Genomic DNA, 15,121 nt, shown 5'->3' on the forward strand with positions numbered 1-15,121 from the left:
AACTAAACTCCACTGAAATAAAAGGTGGGAGAATTTTAAGTGCAGGGGTGAGCTAATGGAAAAGTACCTGAGGATGTGTTGTGGGGAAGTGGGAGCAGTTGTCAATGTGATTAGGCCATCTGTGCTTGCTAATTGTCCCTTCTTGAAGGTAGGCTCCTATTCTCCTACAGACACTAGAGAATAGTCGTCCTTCCTTCCTTCCTTCCTTCCTTCCTTCCTTCCTTCCTTCCTTCCTTCCTTCCTTCCTTCCTTCCTTCCTTCTTTCCTTCCTTCCTTTTTTTTTGAATGAGTTTTGCTCTTGTTGCCCAAGTTGTAGTGCAATGGCAGGATCTCGGCTCACTGCAACTTCCACCTCCTGAGTTCAAGCGATTCTGTAGCCTCAGCCTCCCGAGTAGATGGGATTACAGGCATACAACACCAAACCCAGCAAATTTTTTGTGTTTTTAGTAGAAATGGGGTTTCACCGTGTCAGCCAGACTGGTCTCAAACTCCTGACCTCAGGGGATCTGCCCACCTCGGCCTCCCAAACTGCTGGGATTACAGGTGTGAGCCACCGCACCAGGCCTCTTTCTTGATAATTACATTTCAAAGGAATGGCTCCCAAGTCCTTGGAAAAGACATTCCTGGGGTATAAAACTGGAAAGAGTCTGGGAAAAGGGGCAGAGAAAGAATTTATAATTGCAAGTCTTCTAAAGTAAATACTCTAAGAAAAGGGAGGTTAGGAGTTTATAGTTGAGAAGTCTATCTAAAGTTTAATAAAGCGGAGGAGAACATTAAGGCCATTTTAGCCAATGTACATGTTCTTTTTGTAACAATTTCAACATTTTTCCTTTTAGCAAACAAAAAAATTTTCTTTTGGTTGGAACCGCTGATGGCAATTTAGCAATTTTTGAAGATAAAACTGTTAAGGTAAATGTTGAATGCATTCTACATCTAAATTTATTTTAAGTCTTTTGTTTTATATATATCTCACTGCCCTCTTATGGGATTATAAACTCCCTGAGAGCAAGAATCATAAATTATGCTTATATTTGTATTGCTTCATAAAGTCTTGCACACAGTAGATCCTCTGAAAATACTTGCTGATTGACTGTATATTTTATATGAATGAACTAAGAATAAGATGATAAATGACATCTGATTGATAATGTTAGGAATGGAAATAATTCAATTTGTACAGATTTGTATCTGAGGCAGATAAGATAATTCCTTATAAATATATTGTGGGAAAAAAAACCAAAAAGATACTTAAGTTTTAAATATGACTTGCCATTAACTTTTTCTTAAGCATTGAAGAAATCATTTAATTTTGTGTTCTTCAGATTCTTATTTAGTCATTAAAGCATTTATTCCTCTATCCATCTATTCATCTTTGGTTCCATCTATTCACTCTACTTCCTACCCGTTCATTCTCCTATTACCAAAAAGCTTATTATCTGAGGAGAGACATGGAAGTAGAGTATAATAACCCTTAGGTTATTTCTTATGTAATTTTTACATGGGGAAAAAGAATAGATTGAATGTAACAATAATATTTTGAATATGACTTAAATTTTTTAATATATAGTATTTGTACATATTTATGGGGTACATGTGATATGCTGTTACATGCATAGAATGTCTAATGGTCAACTCAGGGTGTTTAGGATATCCATCACCATGAGCATTTATTTCTATGTGTTGAGAACATTTCAAGTCTTCTCTTCTAGTTATTTTGAAATGTTTTTAACTGTAGTCACTTTATTGTACTATTGAACATTAGAACTTATTCCTCCTATCTAACTCTGTGTTTGAACCCATTAACCAGCCTCTCTTCATCCTCCCCTTCTCCCACACACCCATATCCTTCCAAGCCTCTGATAACTATCATTCTACTCTCTACCTCCATGAGATCAACTTTTTTAGCTCCCACATATGAGTGAGTACACGTGATATTTGTCTTTCTGTGCTTGGCTTATTTCACTTAACATAATGACCTCCAGTTCCATCCATGTTGCTGTATATGACATGATTTCTTTCCTTTTTATGGTCAAATGGTATTCCATTATGTAAACACACACATTTTCTTTATGCATTCATTCATTCATGGGCACTTAGGTTGATTCCATTTTTTAGCTATTGTGAATAGTGCTGCAATAAACATGGGTATATAGGAATCTCTTTGATATACTGGTTCCCTTTCCTTTAGATTAGTATCAGTAGTGACATTGTTGGATTGTATGGTAGTTCTATTTGTAGTTTTTTGGAGAAATCACCGTTCTGTTTTCCGTAGTGGCTATAGTAATTTACATACCCACCAACAGCATATGGGCATTCCGTTTTTTCCACATCCTTGCCAGCATGTTATTTTTTGTCTTTTTTACAATAGTCATTCTAACCGGGTGAAGAAGATCTCAGTGTGGTTTTCATTTGCATTTTTACTGATGATTAGTTAATGTTGAGCATTTTTTTTCATATATCCATTGGCCATTACTATGTCTTCTTTTGGAAATGTTTATTTAGATCCTTTGCAAACGTTTTGTTTTGTTTTAAGACAGGGTCTCGCTCTCTCACCCAGGCTGGAGCACAGTGGCATGATCATAGCTCACTGCAGCCTTGACCTTCTGCACTCAAGTGATCCTCTAACATCAGCTTCACGAGTAGCTGGCACTACAGGCATGTGCCACCATACCTGGCTATTTATTTTTATTTTTTGTGGAGATGGGACCCCACTATGTTGTCCAGACTGATCTCAAACTCCTGGGCTCAAGCAATCCTCCTGCTTCATCTTCTCAAAGTGCTGGGATTACAGGCATGAGCCACCGCACCCTGCCCTTTGTCTACTTTTCAATGGGGTTCTTTTTTTTTTTTTTTTTTTCTGTTGAGTTGCTTTTTCGAGTTTCTTGTGTATCCTGGATGAATAGTTTGCAAATATTTCCTCCCATTCAACAGATCGTCTCTATATTGTTGATAGTTTCCTTTGCTGTGCAGAAGCTTTTTAGTTTATTATTGTCCCATTTGTCTATTTTTGTTTTTGTTGCCTGTGCTTTTGGGATCTTAACCATAAACTCTTTGTCTAGATCAACGTTCTGAAATGTTTCCCCTGTTTCCTTCTAACAGTTTCATAGCTTCTGGTCTTACATTTAAGTCTTTAATCCATCTTGAGTTGATTTTTGTAAATGGTGAGAGAGTGGGGTCTAGTTTCATCCTTCTGCAGACTGATATCCAGCTTTTCCAGCACAATTTTTTGAAGGTAGTTTTCTTTCTCTCATGTATGCTTTTGGTGCCTTTGTTGAAAATCAGTTGGCTCTAAATATGTGGGTTTATTTCTGGGTCCTCTACATTGGTCTATGTATCTGTGTTTTTGCCAACACTGTGCTGTTTTGGTTACTCTAGCCTTGTAATATATTTTCAAGTCAGGTAGTGTGATGCCTCCAGCTTTGTTCTTTTTGCTCAGGATTGTTTTGGCTATTTTGGCTCTTTTTTGGTTTTATAATTTTTTTTTCTATTTCTGTGAGAAATATCTTTGGAGCTTTCATGGGAATTTCATTGAGTCTGTAGATTGCTTTGGGTAGTATGGTCATTTTAACAATATTAATTCTTCCAGTCTGTGAGCATGAATATCTTTCCATGTGTTTGTGTCCTCTTCAATTTCTTTCATGTTTTTCAGGTTTCCTTATAGAGATTGTTCATCATCTTGGTTAAATTTATTCCTAGGTGTTTTATTAATTTTTTGTAGCTACTTTAAATGGGATTGCTTTCTTGATTTTTCAGCCACTTTGTTCTTGTGTAGATATGCTACTAATTTCTGTATGTTGGTTTTGAATCCTTTATTGTCCTTATTTATCAGAACTAAGGGTTTTTTTTTTGATGGAATCTTTAGGTTTTTGAGTTTTAATTTTAATATCTCTAATCATTTAAGATGGAAAGTCGTTTTTTGAAAGCACAGATTTTTAGTGTTTTATTCTGTGGATACTCAATTTGCTGAGTGTGTTTTCTTTTTTTTTTTGACAAAGCTTGAAGGAGCTGCTCCTTTGAAGATACTAAATATAGGAAATGTCAGTACTCCATTGATGTGTTTGAGTGAATCCACAAATTCAACAGAAAGAAATGTAATGTGGGGAGGATGTGGCACAAAGATTTTCTCCTTTTCTAATGATTTCACCATTCAGAAACTCATTGAGACAAGAACAAGCCAACTGTAAGTTATTTTTTATCTGTACAAGTAATTTGTCATTATCTTTATGTTTATTCCTTATAATCATTAATAATACTGTTGATAATTCATAAGGAAGATCTTTTAAAGTGCATAATTTATTTCTATCATAAAATTAAACATTCATTATAAAAAATTTTAAAAATTTCAAAAAGCAGAAGGGTATTTTTAAAAAGTCACTCAGCCTAATATATAGTAATATATAGCCTAATATATAGCCTAAACATACTTTTAGGGATAAAATATGTAAACCCATTGTAATCTTAGTAGTATTTATCAATCTAAATTTTTAAATAATTTTTATTATCTGTGTTTCAAATTAGACATGAAATTGGAAGACAATCAACTCTGCATTTTACCAAATTCATAGACTTTACATATGCAATTTGGGTAATTTCCATTAAGTATTGATTGTAGGAAAGATAGACAGCAAGTATTCTTGCTTGTCTCAAGTTGTTTCTAGATTTGATAATTATACAGATGTCTACTAACAACCAAGTTAGTGATACCAGTTTCAAACAAGAGTAAAATAAAATATTAATATAAACCTCTTTCAAGTTTGTTTTTTTCAGTTGTATTTTAATCAAATCTTTGCCATTGGTCCTTATTTATCACATTCCTCAGTGATAAGCAGTGTAGGATTGTGGATAAGAGCATAAACCATAGTTCACGTATTGCTTTGCCATCTATTGGTTTTGTGAACTTGGGCAATAACCTTTCACATCTTCAGTCATCTCTTACCTGAGGATTGTAATATTCTCTATCTCAAAGGGATATTTGGAGGAGTAAATAAGAACATTAATATATGGAACTTAATTAACGTAACGACCAGCACCTGGTAAGCTGTCAATAAACATTAGCTATTGTTGTTATTATTATTATTAGCTTTGAGTCACAAATCCCTACCTTAGAGAATATCCTAGTTTCCCAATATCCATCTAATTGCCCAAGATTGGCACTTGGGAGTAATCTTTGACTCCTTTGTTTTTGCTCCCTTTATCCACTTGACCCTCCTAATTGTCATTCGAATCTTTGTACTTCTCACTGTTCTCAGTGCTGCTACCATAGGCCAGACTGCCATCCATCATCTGTGGCCACATTAACAAGAGCATCCAGTTCTCATCCTCTGATTACACTCTCTTCCACCTATTTTCAGCGTTGCAGACAGAGGGACCTTTCTAAAATGTACATCAATCTGATGCAATTCTCCTGCTTAAAACCCTTCGGTGGGATCCCATTGTCCTTTATATGAAGTCCAGATTCCTTAAGATAGCCTACTGGGCCCTTCATAATTCAGTGCTTGCTTAGCTGTCTAGATTCATATTTTGCAACCTTCTTGTCATCTGTGCTTTACCCAAACTGAAATTGACTCAGATCTCTAAGATAACCTGTTACCTTTCACCCCCAGCCTTTGAATGTAGTATTCTCTTTACCTGGATAACTATTATGCACCCTGCCTATTTCAGTCCAAATGCCACTTGCTCTGAGTGGCAGGTTAGGTAACTTTGTGCTTCCATTGCATCTATTGTTTTCCATCACAATAGCCATTTTATTTTTATAATTGTATTTTTTAAAGTAGTTTCTTAATACCACTAAATCTACTAGTTTTCAACATTGGCTGTGCAATTAGAAACCACTAGGTAGCTGAAAATAATGATACCTGGGCCCTACCTCAGACCAATTAAATTAGATCAGTTAAGCCTGGGATGGGGATCAGACTTGTTTTTTTTTCAGGTTCTCAAGTGATTCTAAAGTATATTCGAGGTTAAGATATACTGCAGACTGCAATGTATTGTAAGTTCCCATGAATGAGGATTTTTATTTCTGTGTGTACATATTTGTTTACTAGTATGTGGTTAACATTTAGATCAACTCATTTTCATTCTGTAACACCCACTTTTAAAAAAATGAACGTAAAAATGTATTTTATTATTTTTATCTTTCAAATTTTATTTTAGACTCCAAGGGTACATGTGCAGGTTTGTTAACAAAGGTATAGTGAGTGATGCTGAAGTTTGGAATACAACTCAACTCACAACCCAGCAAGTGAGCATAGTACTCGATAGGTAGTTTTTCATCCTTTTTCCCCTTCCTGTAATTTCCACTTTTAACCTAATTATACAAGCCTGAAAACCTTTAAAAAGAAAGGGCCTCCAGTTTATTTTTTTATTTCGTAAGACATTTTATGGGCTCATGGATATCAATTAAGTCCTTAAAGTTCCATATAAGATTTGGAGCACAGATGCTTTACTAGAGAGCATCCATAAAGATCAAGCTCTCAAAGATGTTCATCTCCCAAAAGAGATTGGGACTTAGTTGCATAAACACTTAGAGAGAAATATTTGCTCTCTTCTGAACAAGTATCTCCTGTGGCCTTGATCTCTACCCCACGAAACAGACATCACATCACGAATCAGAGGTTGCCTCATTATCAGTACCCTCATCATCATCAATACACACCGACTGAGAGGCATATTGAGTAATGAAAGATGACTGCCTTTGAAGCCAGAAGACTGCACAACTTGTGGAGTTCTAGGTCTGCAACATGTTTTTAGTCCTAGGTCAGCAAGCATGACGTCAGTAGTCATGGAACCCTGAGCAAATTATTTAGCATTTGTACATGTTTCTTTCTACAATTAAAAACATTGAGATTTGTCATATTTTATGTTTTTTTAATTAAGGGTCAAACAAGATAGCACACAAAAGTATTTTATAAAATACGAAAATTCCCTGCAAAACTTTATCCTAATTGGAACTATTTTCTATTAAATACAGCAAACATCCAGGAAGGCGTTACCTAAAACATAGTGGCTCTCTGACAACACATCATATTTTTATCTCCTTTTCCAGAATAGAAAGAAAAGGGGGAGAAAAAAAAATCTTCCTGCTCTAGGATGTACTAATGATTGTTGAATCATTATGGTATTTTCATGTTATCTATCTGATTTAAATGCAATTTTGACTATTTTTACTTATTCCTGGTTGTTCATTCATACTGGAGTGCCGTCTATCCCCCACTTCATAGACTGCTTGGTATATCAGAGGTGCTTATCTGTGCAACTCTTTACTGGACGAGGGTTATGTAGAAAATACATCGTCCTCATCCTTACGAAATTACACTCATAATCTAGTGTGAGGGATGCCCTAATAAAGACAATTTTATATTTAATAAGGTCTATAATATGACAGTGACACCAGTGGGGAAAAGGGACTGGTTAGTCTATTTTGATAGGTCAGGGAAGAAATCCAGAGGAGCTGACATTTAAGTTAATCCTCAAAGGCCGAGTAGGAGTTTGCCGTGTTGATGTGGCCCATGGTAGCCAATCTGTTTGTGAAATATGTACAATGTCAGATGCCTTAGGTTGAAAGGGAAATATTTTAAGGTGTTTGTAATTTTTCTTTATGTTTAAAAGGGGAAAATGGCAAATATTTTACTTTCTGTTTATGTTTGAATGATGTGGATTTTTGTTTCCTATAATTTGACTGGCTCAACTGCAAAGATATACCTTGCTTTAAAATTTGAAGACACTGCAACTAAATTTTTTTTCAACATTTTATATTTTATAACTCTAGATGTAAAAGGCTAATGCTTAGTTTTCTGAGCATTCATGAAACAAAGTTTTGCAACGACATTCAAAAGTTACAGATATTATAATATTTCCTTCAGAAATTTAGATATAGTATAAAATTCTACAAAGAGCTACATAGAATTGAAACTAAAAGTAAGACCAAAGTCAACATTGGACATAATCTTTATTTTATTATCAAGAGAAATTAGTATAAAGTAACCAAAAGTATGTAAAATACCAAAGCATGTTATATATTCAATTCAGAATTGTTAGGGAAGAATATGAAATAATTGCAATAGTCTAGCTTGTTTAGTTTTCAAAATAGTGTTTTTACATGCATTAAGAACTAAGGTTGTATTACACGTAGAAATTTTAAGAAGAAAACAAATAGTGATGACTTTCTATTTTTTTTTCTCTGTAGGTTTTCTTACGCAGCTTTCAGTGATTCCAACATCGTAACAGTGGTGGTAGACACTGTTCTCTATATTGCTAAGAAAAATAGCCCTGTTGTGGAAGTGTGGGATAAGAAAACTGAAAAACTCTGCGAACTAATAGACTGTGTGCACTTTTTAAGGTTAATTCATTGGCTTTTAAGTTTATTTCCAAAAGAATTATCTTTGCACTTCATGTGTCGCAGAGGAAGGATTTGTCTTCCTTTCTGCCTCTGAATAGAGAATTTTTTTAAAAAGCAGAAAAAAATTTGTAATGCTTCTCAGCACCAGCTCTTCAAATCAGGAACATTTTGTCTTGGGAAAATAAAAAAATAGGAGCATAATATGCATAGTTTTTTCACGGTATTATAAAGAATGCTCTCGAATGAAAATAGTATATTATTGAAAATGAGCATACTGGAGTCTCTGCTAGCTTTGATGTAGTTGTGTCACAGTGTCAAATATACTATTTATAATTAAATTGTGGGCCCCAAGATTATCTGCTCAAAGAAAAAGAGTCACAAAATAATAGACGAATATGGGGGGAAACACAATGGACTCAGCAAGGCACTAACTAAGGAGTTGGGATCAAGACCTCAGAATGAGAGCATAGTGCTTAGTCTGATGCAGCCAGTGAGTGACAAATCCATAGCAAGCACATTCTTTCTGTGCTGGTGCTAAGAAACAGGACCATTTTCAAGCTTATTTGCTAGCTACTTTATATTTTTATTTTATTTTGGTTTTACCTTATAGATCTATGATACTCTTAAGAACATTTGAGATTACACACTGTATCTGTAAAAGGAGACTTCAAAGTTTCCTTTCTTAGATTCATCTGACAGTTTTTCTCTCGATTGTGAGAAGGGCTCACAGTTTATGTTCAGAAGAACCAACAGGTCTCCTTGATAAAGGATTCCTTACTTCCTGGAGTACCAAAACGATTAGGATTCTTTTATTTCTGGACACTTCATTTTGGTCGTGAATTAGACTATTCACTGGTTCTGGGAAAAAATCCAGTGGTTTGTATGGATATCTCTTACATGTGAATGACTATAATTTTATGTTCCTTTGTAACACTGAGACATCATGTAAAGCTTTTGAGTCTAACTTTTTTTTTCTTTATCCTGGGCACATGCATGCTATTTTTACTGAATTAGATAGCTTTGGTATTTATAAAAATTGTATCCTTCTTATTCATAATTTCCTGAAAATGAAGGGCTATTGTTGTCTTTGATAATTTATGCTTCAAGTAAAGAAATGTGGCTCTTTGGCATTCTGTGTTTAGCAAAATTTGCTTTGTATAATTTTAATGATGCATAATGTGTGGTGTCATGTTTTCATAATTTAAAATGTTATTTATGTTTTCATATATAAATAGCATTTATGTCTTAGCTGGTGGTAAAATTATTAATGTATACTTTATGGTTCTAGGGAGGTAATGGTAAAAGTAAACAAGGAATCAAAACACAAAATGTCTTATTCTGGGAGAGTGAAAGCTCTCTGCCTTCAGAAGAACACTGCTCTTTGGATAGGAACTGGAGGAGGCCATATTTTACTCCTGGATCTTTCAACTCGTCGAGTTATACGTATAATTTACAACTTTTGTGATTCGGTCAGAGTCATGATGACAGCACAGCTAGGCAAGTTTCTTTCCTTTAGATATTTTTCATATTCTCTAAGTCTTATAAAATATGCCTTTATTTTACATTTACTTTTTCTCTGCACTTTCCAGTGTCATTTGGATGGTCTTGGAGGTTCACACAATGAAACATAAGACTGGTGTAAATTGTGAATAGGGTCATTACAGAAATGGTGGGAGTAAATGCTCTCAGTCCCATAAGAGAAGCAGATTACTGCAGCTGAACACTCAGTTTGGGTCTTACTTGCTTTTTTCCTTTTTACCTAAGGCAAAAATGGGAAATACATAGTGTTGAATATATTTCACTTTTTGAGCAAAGAAAATAAAGAAAATGTTTATTTTAATCATAGTCTAGCCTCCCACGCTTGTTAAAGAATCTCATTTAGTTTTTCATTCTATAACAAATCTTTATTCTTGCAGCAATACATGCTGAACCACACAACCTACAAATATTGACAAATCATGTTTTACTGAAACTTTGTCTTTTTTTGCTTCTATTTTTCTATTTAAATATGATGAAATCGTGATAGCACATAAAATATATTTTCTGCATAAATATATTTGTGTCTTCCTTTGATAATAATTTGATTTAGAAAATAACAATAAAAGCACATATACAAAAGTTTACAAAAACAACACTATGGGGTTTAATTCCGGAAAAAACTAGAATTTATGTAACTTTAGCAAATAATTAATGAATGTTTTGAACGTGGTGAAGAAAATAGATTCATTACAAGTATGTGTGAAAGAGGAACATGTGTTTCTCTAGCACCTTCACCTATTTTTCATTTATAGACGTTAGAGTTGCACAGAAGGAGTTAGAATTAGATGCTCTTAATGACTGTGAACTATTAAGATACATGTCCACACAAGCAGAACAGTAGGTATCTCAATGGGTTGTCTCCGTAGTCTTATTCTACCAAAGTTGTTGCATTCTCTAGTTGAATTGTATGTACTTTGGGACCCGGATAGCTTGCTTATAACTGAAGTTATAGTGGAATTTCAATGGGTTACAGTTTGATTTTAAAATAAAGATCAATTTGAACATAGCCTACAAGGTGCTGCGTGAGCTGGCTTCACTGTACCTCTCCTGCCTCCATCATCTACCACATTCCTACCAGATCTTCCTCGTCTAGATGAACATCCAGTTCTTCTTAATTACTGTGCTATATTTTGCCTCAGGGATTTGCACATGCTGTTTATTTCTTTGCTTAAAGTAATTTTGTTATGCTTAGTTAACTCATACGCTTTGAAATGTTAGCTCCTGTGTCAAAACCTCTGAGAAGCAAACACTGATTAGGTCAAAGTTCCCACTTTGGGTTCCCATAACAGCTTTCTTGCATAGTTGTGATCATAGTCATATATATTTTTTTTCATTAATACTAGTCTCTTCACTAGAATATAAACACCAAGCAGGTTGGGTTAGTGTGTTTTGGTTTACCCCTTTATTCCCAGGATCTAGCCTAGGACTTACATAGAAGACTTTTGATGCAAATTTGTTGAATAAATTAGTGAATGATTTGAGAAGAAAATATGATATTTTGACATCAGTATATCCATCCATCTAAGTGTCCATCTAAATACTCATATTTGTACCTTACCATATCCAAAGAACTTTTCACACACATTACCTCATTTAACATTGTAACTTTGGGGAGGGTAATGTATAAATACTAAGCCTATTTTATAGAAAGGTTAAGCTGTTTTCTCTCACATAATTAAGAGTTGCAGCAAGGAGTGGATCACAGATTCTGTTACTTTTTTTTAATGCTGGCCTTTATTCAATATAATTTAAGGGTCACCTAGAAAATAGAACTGTGAATTCAGTTCCAAGGTATTTGTGTCTTAGACTATGAACAACTTTAATTTTTTTCAGACCAGCTTAATATATAGTTTTAACGGAAAACTTCCATATTTTGTTTTTGTAAAGGGAGCCTTAAAAATGTCATGCTGGTATTGGGCTATAACCGGAAAAGTACTGAAGGTACACAACAGCAGAAAGGTAACATTTAAAAGGATACTGTATTCCAAACAGTGCAATGACATGAATGATAGTAACATATTATGTGTTTTATAAATTTGTAGAAAATATTACATATGGTATAATCAGGAATTTTAATTGGTAGTTTATAGTATAAAGAACTTAGGCATAAACTTTCAAAATTACAAGTGATATGAAGTGTTAAATATTTATATTTTCAGATGAAGTAGAGGTGTCAATCACTAGCTCAACCTTAAACTAAATGTGAATATTTTTTACAACTTACCTGTATCTACATAATGTTTAATTTTCAACAGTGTTTGAAAAGCTTTATTTCTTTTAGATTATGAAATGTTAATTTATTAAATGTCCACACTCTTCTTGAAATTTAGTAGTTTCTATAATGTATTATAAAAATTGTCCAAGTACAGTTTTTTATAAATAATTATTTAGTGCATTAGTTATAGCTGTGTTTATATATACATTTATCTAAGTCAACTAAAAATACATAAGCCAAACTGAAATAAAATAAGAATGTTTTATGGTGGATCTTTGAAACTTGATTTCATCTTTTTCTTTTTCTAGAGATACAATCTTGCTTGACTGTTTGGGACATCAATCTTCCACATGAAGTGCAAAATTTAGAAAAACACATTGAAGTGAGAAAAGAATTAGCTGAAAAAATGAGAGGAACATCTATTGAATAAGAGAGAAACAGGAATTGTCTTTGGATAGGAAAATTATTCTCTTGTAAATATTTATTTAAAAATGTTCACATGAAAAGGGTACTCACATTTTTTGAAATAGCTCATGTGTATATGAAGGAATGTTATATTTTTAATTTAAATATATGTAAAAATACTTACCAGTAAACATATATTTTAAAGAACTATTTAAAACACAATGTTGTATTTCTTATGAATACCAGTTACTTTTGTGCATTAATTAATGAAAATAAATCTGTGAAATACCTAATTTAAGTACTCATACTAAAATTTATAAGGCCGATAATTTTTTGTTTTCTTGTCTGTAATGAAGATAAACTTTATTTTAAATTCTATGCTTAAGACAAGACTATTGCTTGTTGATTTTTCTAGAAATCTGCAAGGTAGAATGAAAATATTAAGACAGTTTCCCGTGTAATGTATTCCCTCTTAGATTGCTTTGAAATGCACTATCATATATGCTTGCAAATATTCAAATGAATTTGCACTAATAAATTCCTTTGTTGGTATGTGAATTCTCTTTGTTGCTGTTGCAGACAGTGCATGTTACACAACTTCACTCAATCCAAAAGAAAACTCCATTAAAAGTACTAATGAAAAAACATGACATACTGTCAAAGTCCTCATATCTAGGATATGAGGAGAGTTTCTGTGTCTTTCTGTGTCTTTCCTAGACATGATAGAGTTGTCTCTATCTTTTCAACTCTATCTTTGAGTATGGATACCCTGAATTTTGTATAATTAGTGTAAATACAGTGTTCAGTCCTTCAAGTGATATTTTTATTTTTTTATTCATACCATTAGCTACTTGTTTTCTAATCTGCTTCATCCTAATGCTTATATTCATCTTTTCCCTAAATTTGTGATGCTGCAGATCCTACATCATTCAGATAGAAACTTTTTTTTTTCAGAATTATAGAATTCCACAGCTCCTACCAAGACCATGAGGACAAATATCTAACACTTTTCAGTTGCTGAAGGAGAAAAGAGCTTTAGTTATGATGGATAAAAATATCTGCCACCCTAGGCTTCCAAATTATACTTAAATTGTTTACATAGCTTACCACAGTAGGAGTATCAGGGCCAAATACCTATGTAATAATTTGAGGTCATTTCTGCTTTAGGAAAAGTACTTTTGGTAAATTCTTTGGCCCTGACCAGTATTCATTATTTCAGACAATTCCCTGTGATAGGACAACTAGTCTATTTAATATTCTCAGAACTTATGGCATTTGACTATATGAAAACTTTAAATTTATTTATATTCAGGGTGATCAAATTCTTAAACATGAAAGATTTTCTGTATTTTAACTTGCTACGTAATTAACGACAACAAAAAAAAATACAGTAGAGCTCTTTGTTCCAGTGTTATCTCTTTCATTGTCACTTTGTATGTATTTGCAAATTTTTTTACCAAAGACAAACACAAAAATAGAATACTGTATTTACATGGAATAATAAAATTTTTAAAAGCATGTTTATGAATTTTTAAACTTTGTGATAGTGTTTTGCTTTTCACATACAGGTCTGTTATCCACCTCAAAGGAAACTTTGTATATTAATTTGTATATGGAACATTCCACGATAAGAAAGTGCAACTAAAGTTTTTTCTTGAGAACTTACAGAATATTTAAATTTACTTTTCTATAATACGTATGGTTGCCAGGATCCCAGGACAAAATCTGATGGGTATGAAACATTCTATTTTCAAGTTCTCTTAAAAATGTTTTGTGAGTAAATTTGTTTGCTCTTGAGTACTGAAACAAAATATAAGACTTTAGAGCAAATGATATATACAAAAAATAGGCACAGTCACTTCAAGTGTTTTCTGATTAGAAGCCTAAAATAACCTGCTAATTATGATCAAAATACAAACATTATCATAACAGAAAATATTCTTTTGGGAAAATTTTGAATTCAAAAAAGGGCGCCTCTCTGACTCTAATTCACTCTATCGATTATGTGTGAACTATTTTAACTAAAATGCAACTTATTTTTCATCAAGGCAGTGAAATATATTGATGAAACATAGCAGAATTAACAAAAGAAGATTGTGAACTTTCCTAAGTTAAATGTAAGGATGCAAATGTTCTAATATTGAGGGGAGATAAAATTCAAAACCGTTGGGACTTTGCTGCTTTATCCATCACTTTGAGTAGCTTAACACCTAACCTGGTAAATTGAATGTTTTTCATGGAGGCTCATCAGCAATTCAGTAAAATAGTAAACTATGTCAACTCGGGAGAAACTGACATCCTCGTTCTCCATGCTAGCCAGTTGCTGATCCAGGGTATCATTGTTTCTAATAACAATTCAGAATCTGGCTGCTTAAAGGCACCTAGGTACTTGGTTCTTTCTAATTTGTCAAGGAATTTGGAGTGATCCTATCACCCTGATTTCAAGCAAGAGACAGTCACCTGACCCAAAGGCCTGCTGTCTGAACACACTCTGAGTGAGTGAGCAGAGATGTGGTGGTTCTCTCTATGTGCTGCCGCCACACTGCTCTTGATTTCTACCCTTACCTGGGAAGTCTCTACTTGATGTCTGTCTCAGGCTAAGAAAAAGAGAAGAGAAAGGGAAT

The 15,121-nt window shown here is 33.6% G+C and overlaps 1 protein-coding gene across 5 annotated transcripts in view; it reads left to right on the forward strand.

The window, feature by feature from the left end:
• The window catches only part of LRRK2 (leucine rich repeat kinase 2), a 147,799-nt gene extending 133,766 nt beyond the window's left edge, over positions 1-14,033 (forward strand). For 2 of the 5 annotated variants that reach the window (XM_077953862.1, XM_077953865.1), the window contains 7 exons: positions 837-909; positions 3,996-4,180; positions 5,930-5,989; positions 8,186-8,338; positions 9,627-9,839; positions 11,769-11,836; positions 12,401-14,033. In XM_077953862.1, the coding sequence (XP_077809988.1) occupies positions 837-909; positions 3,996-4,180; positions 5,930-5,989; positions 8,186-8,338; positions 9,627-9,839; positions 11,769-11,836; positions 12,401-12,522 (874 nt within the window). In that variant the 3' untranslated portion in view covers positions 12,523-14,033. The remainder of the gene's footprint in view (positions 1-836; positions 910-3,995; positions 4,181-5,929; positions 5,990-8,185; positions 8,339-9,626; positions 9,840-11,768; positions 11,837-12,400) is intronic. The other 3 variants (XR_013400963.1, XM_077953863.1, XR_013400962.1) reach the window with 3 other exon arrangements.
• The last annotated feature ends 1,088 nt before the right edge of the window (positions 14,034-15,121 follow it).

The sequence above is a fragment of the Macaca mulatta genome, chromosome 11 (genome assembly GCF_049350105.2).
Source record: "Macaca mulatta isolate MMU2019108-1 chromosome 11, T2T-MMU8v2.0, whole genome shotgun sequence".
NCBI classification, from domain to species: Eukaryota; Metazoa; Chordata; class Mammalia; order Primates; family Cercopithecidae; genus Macaca; species Macaca mulatta.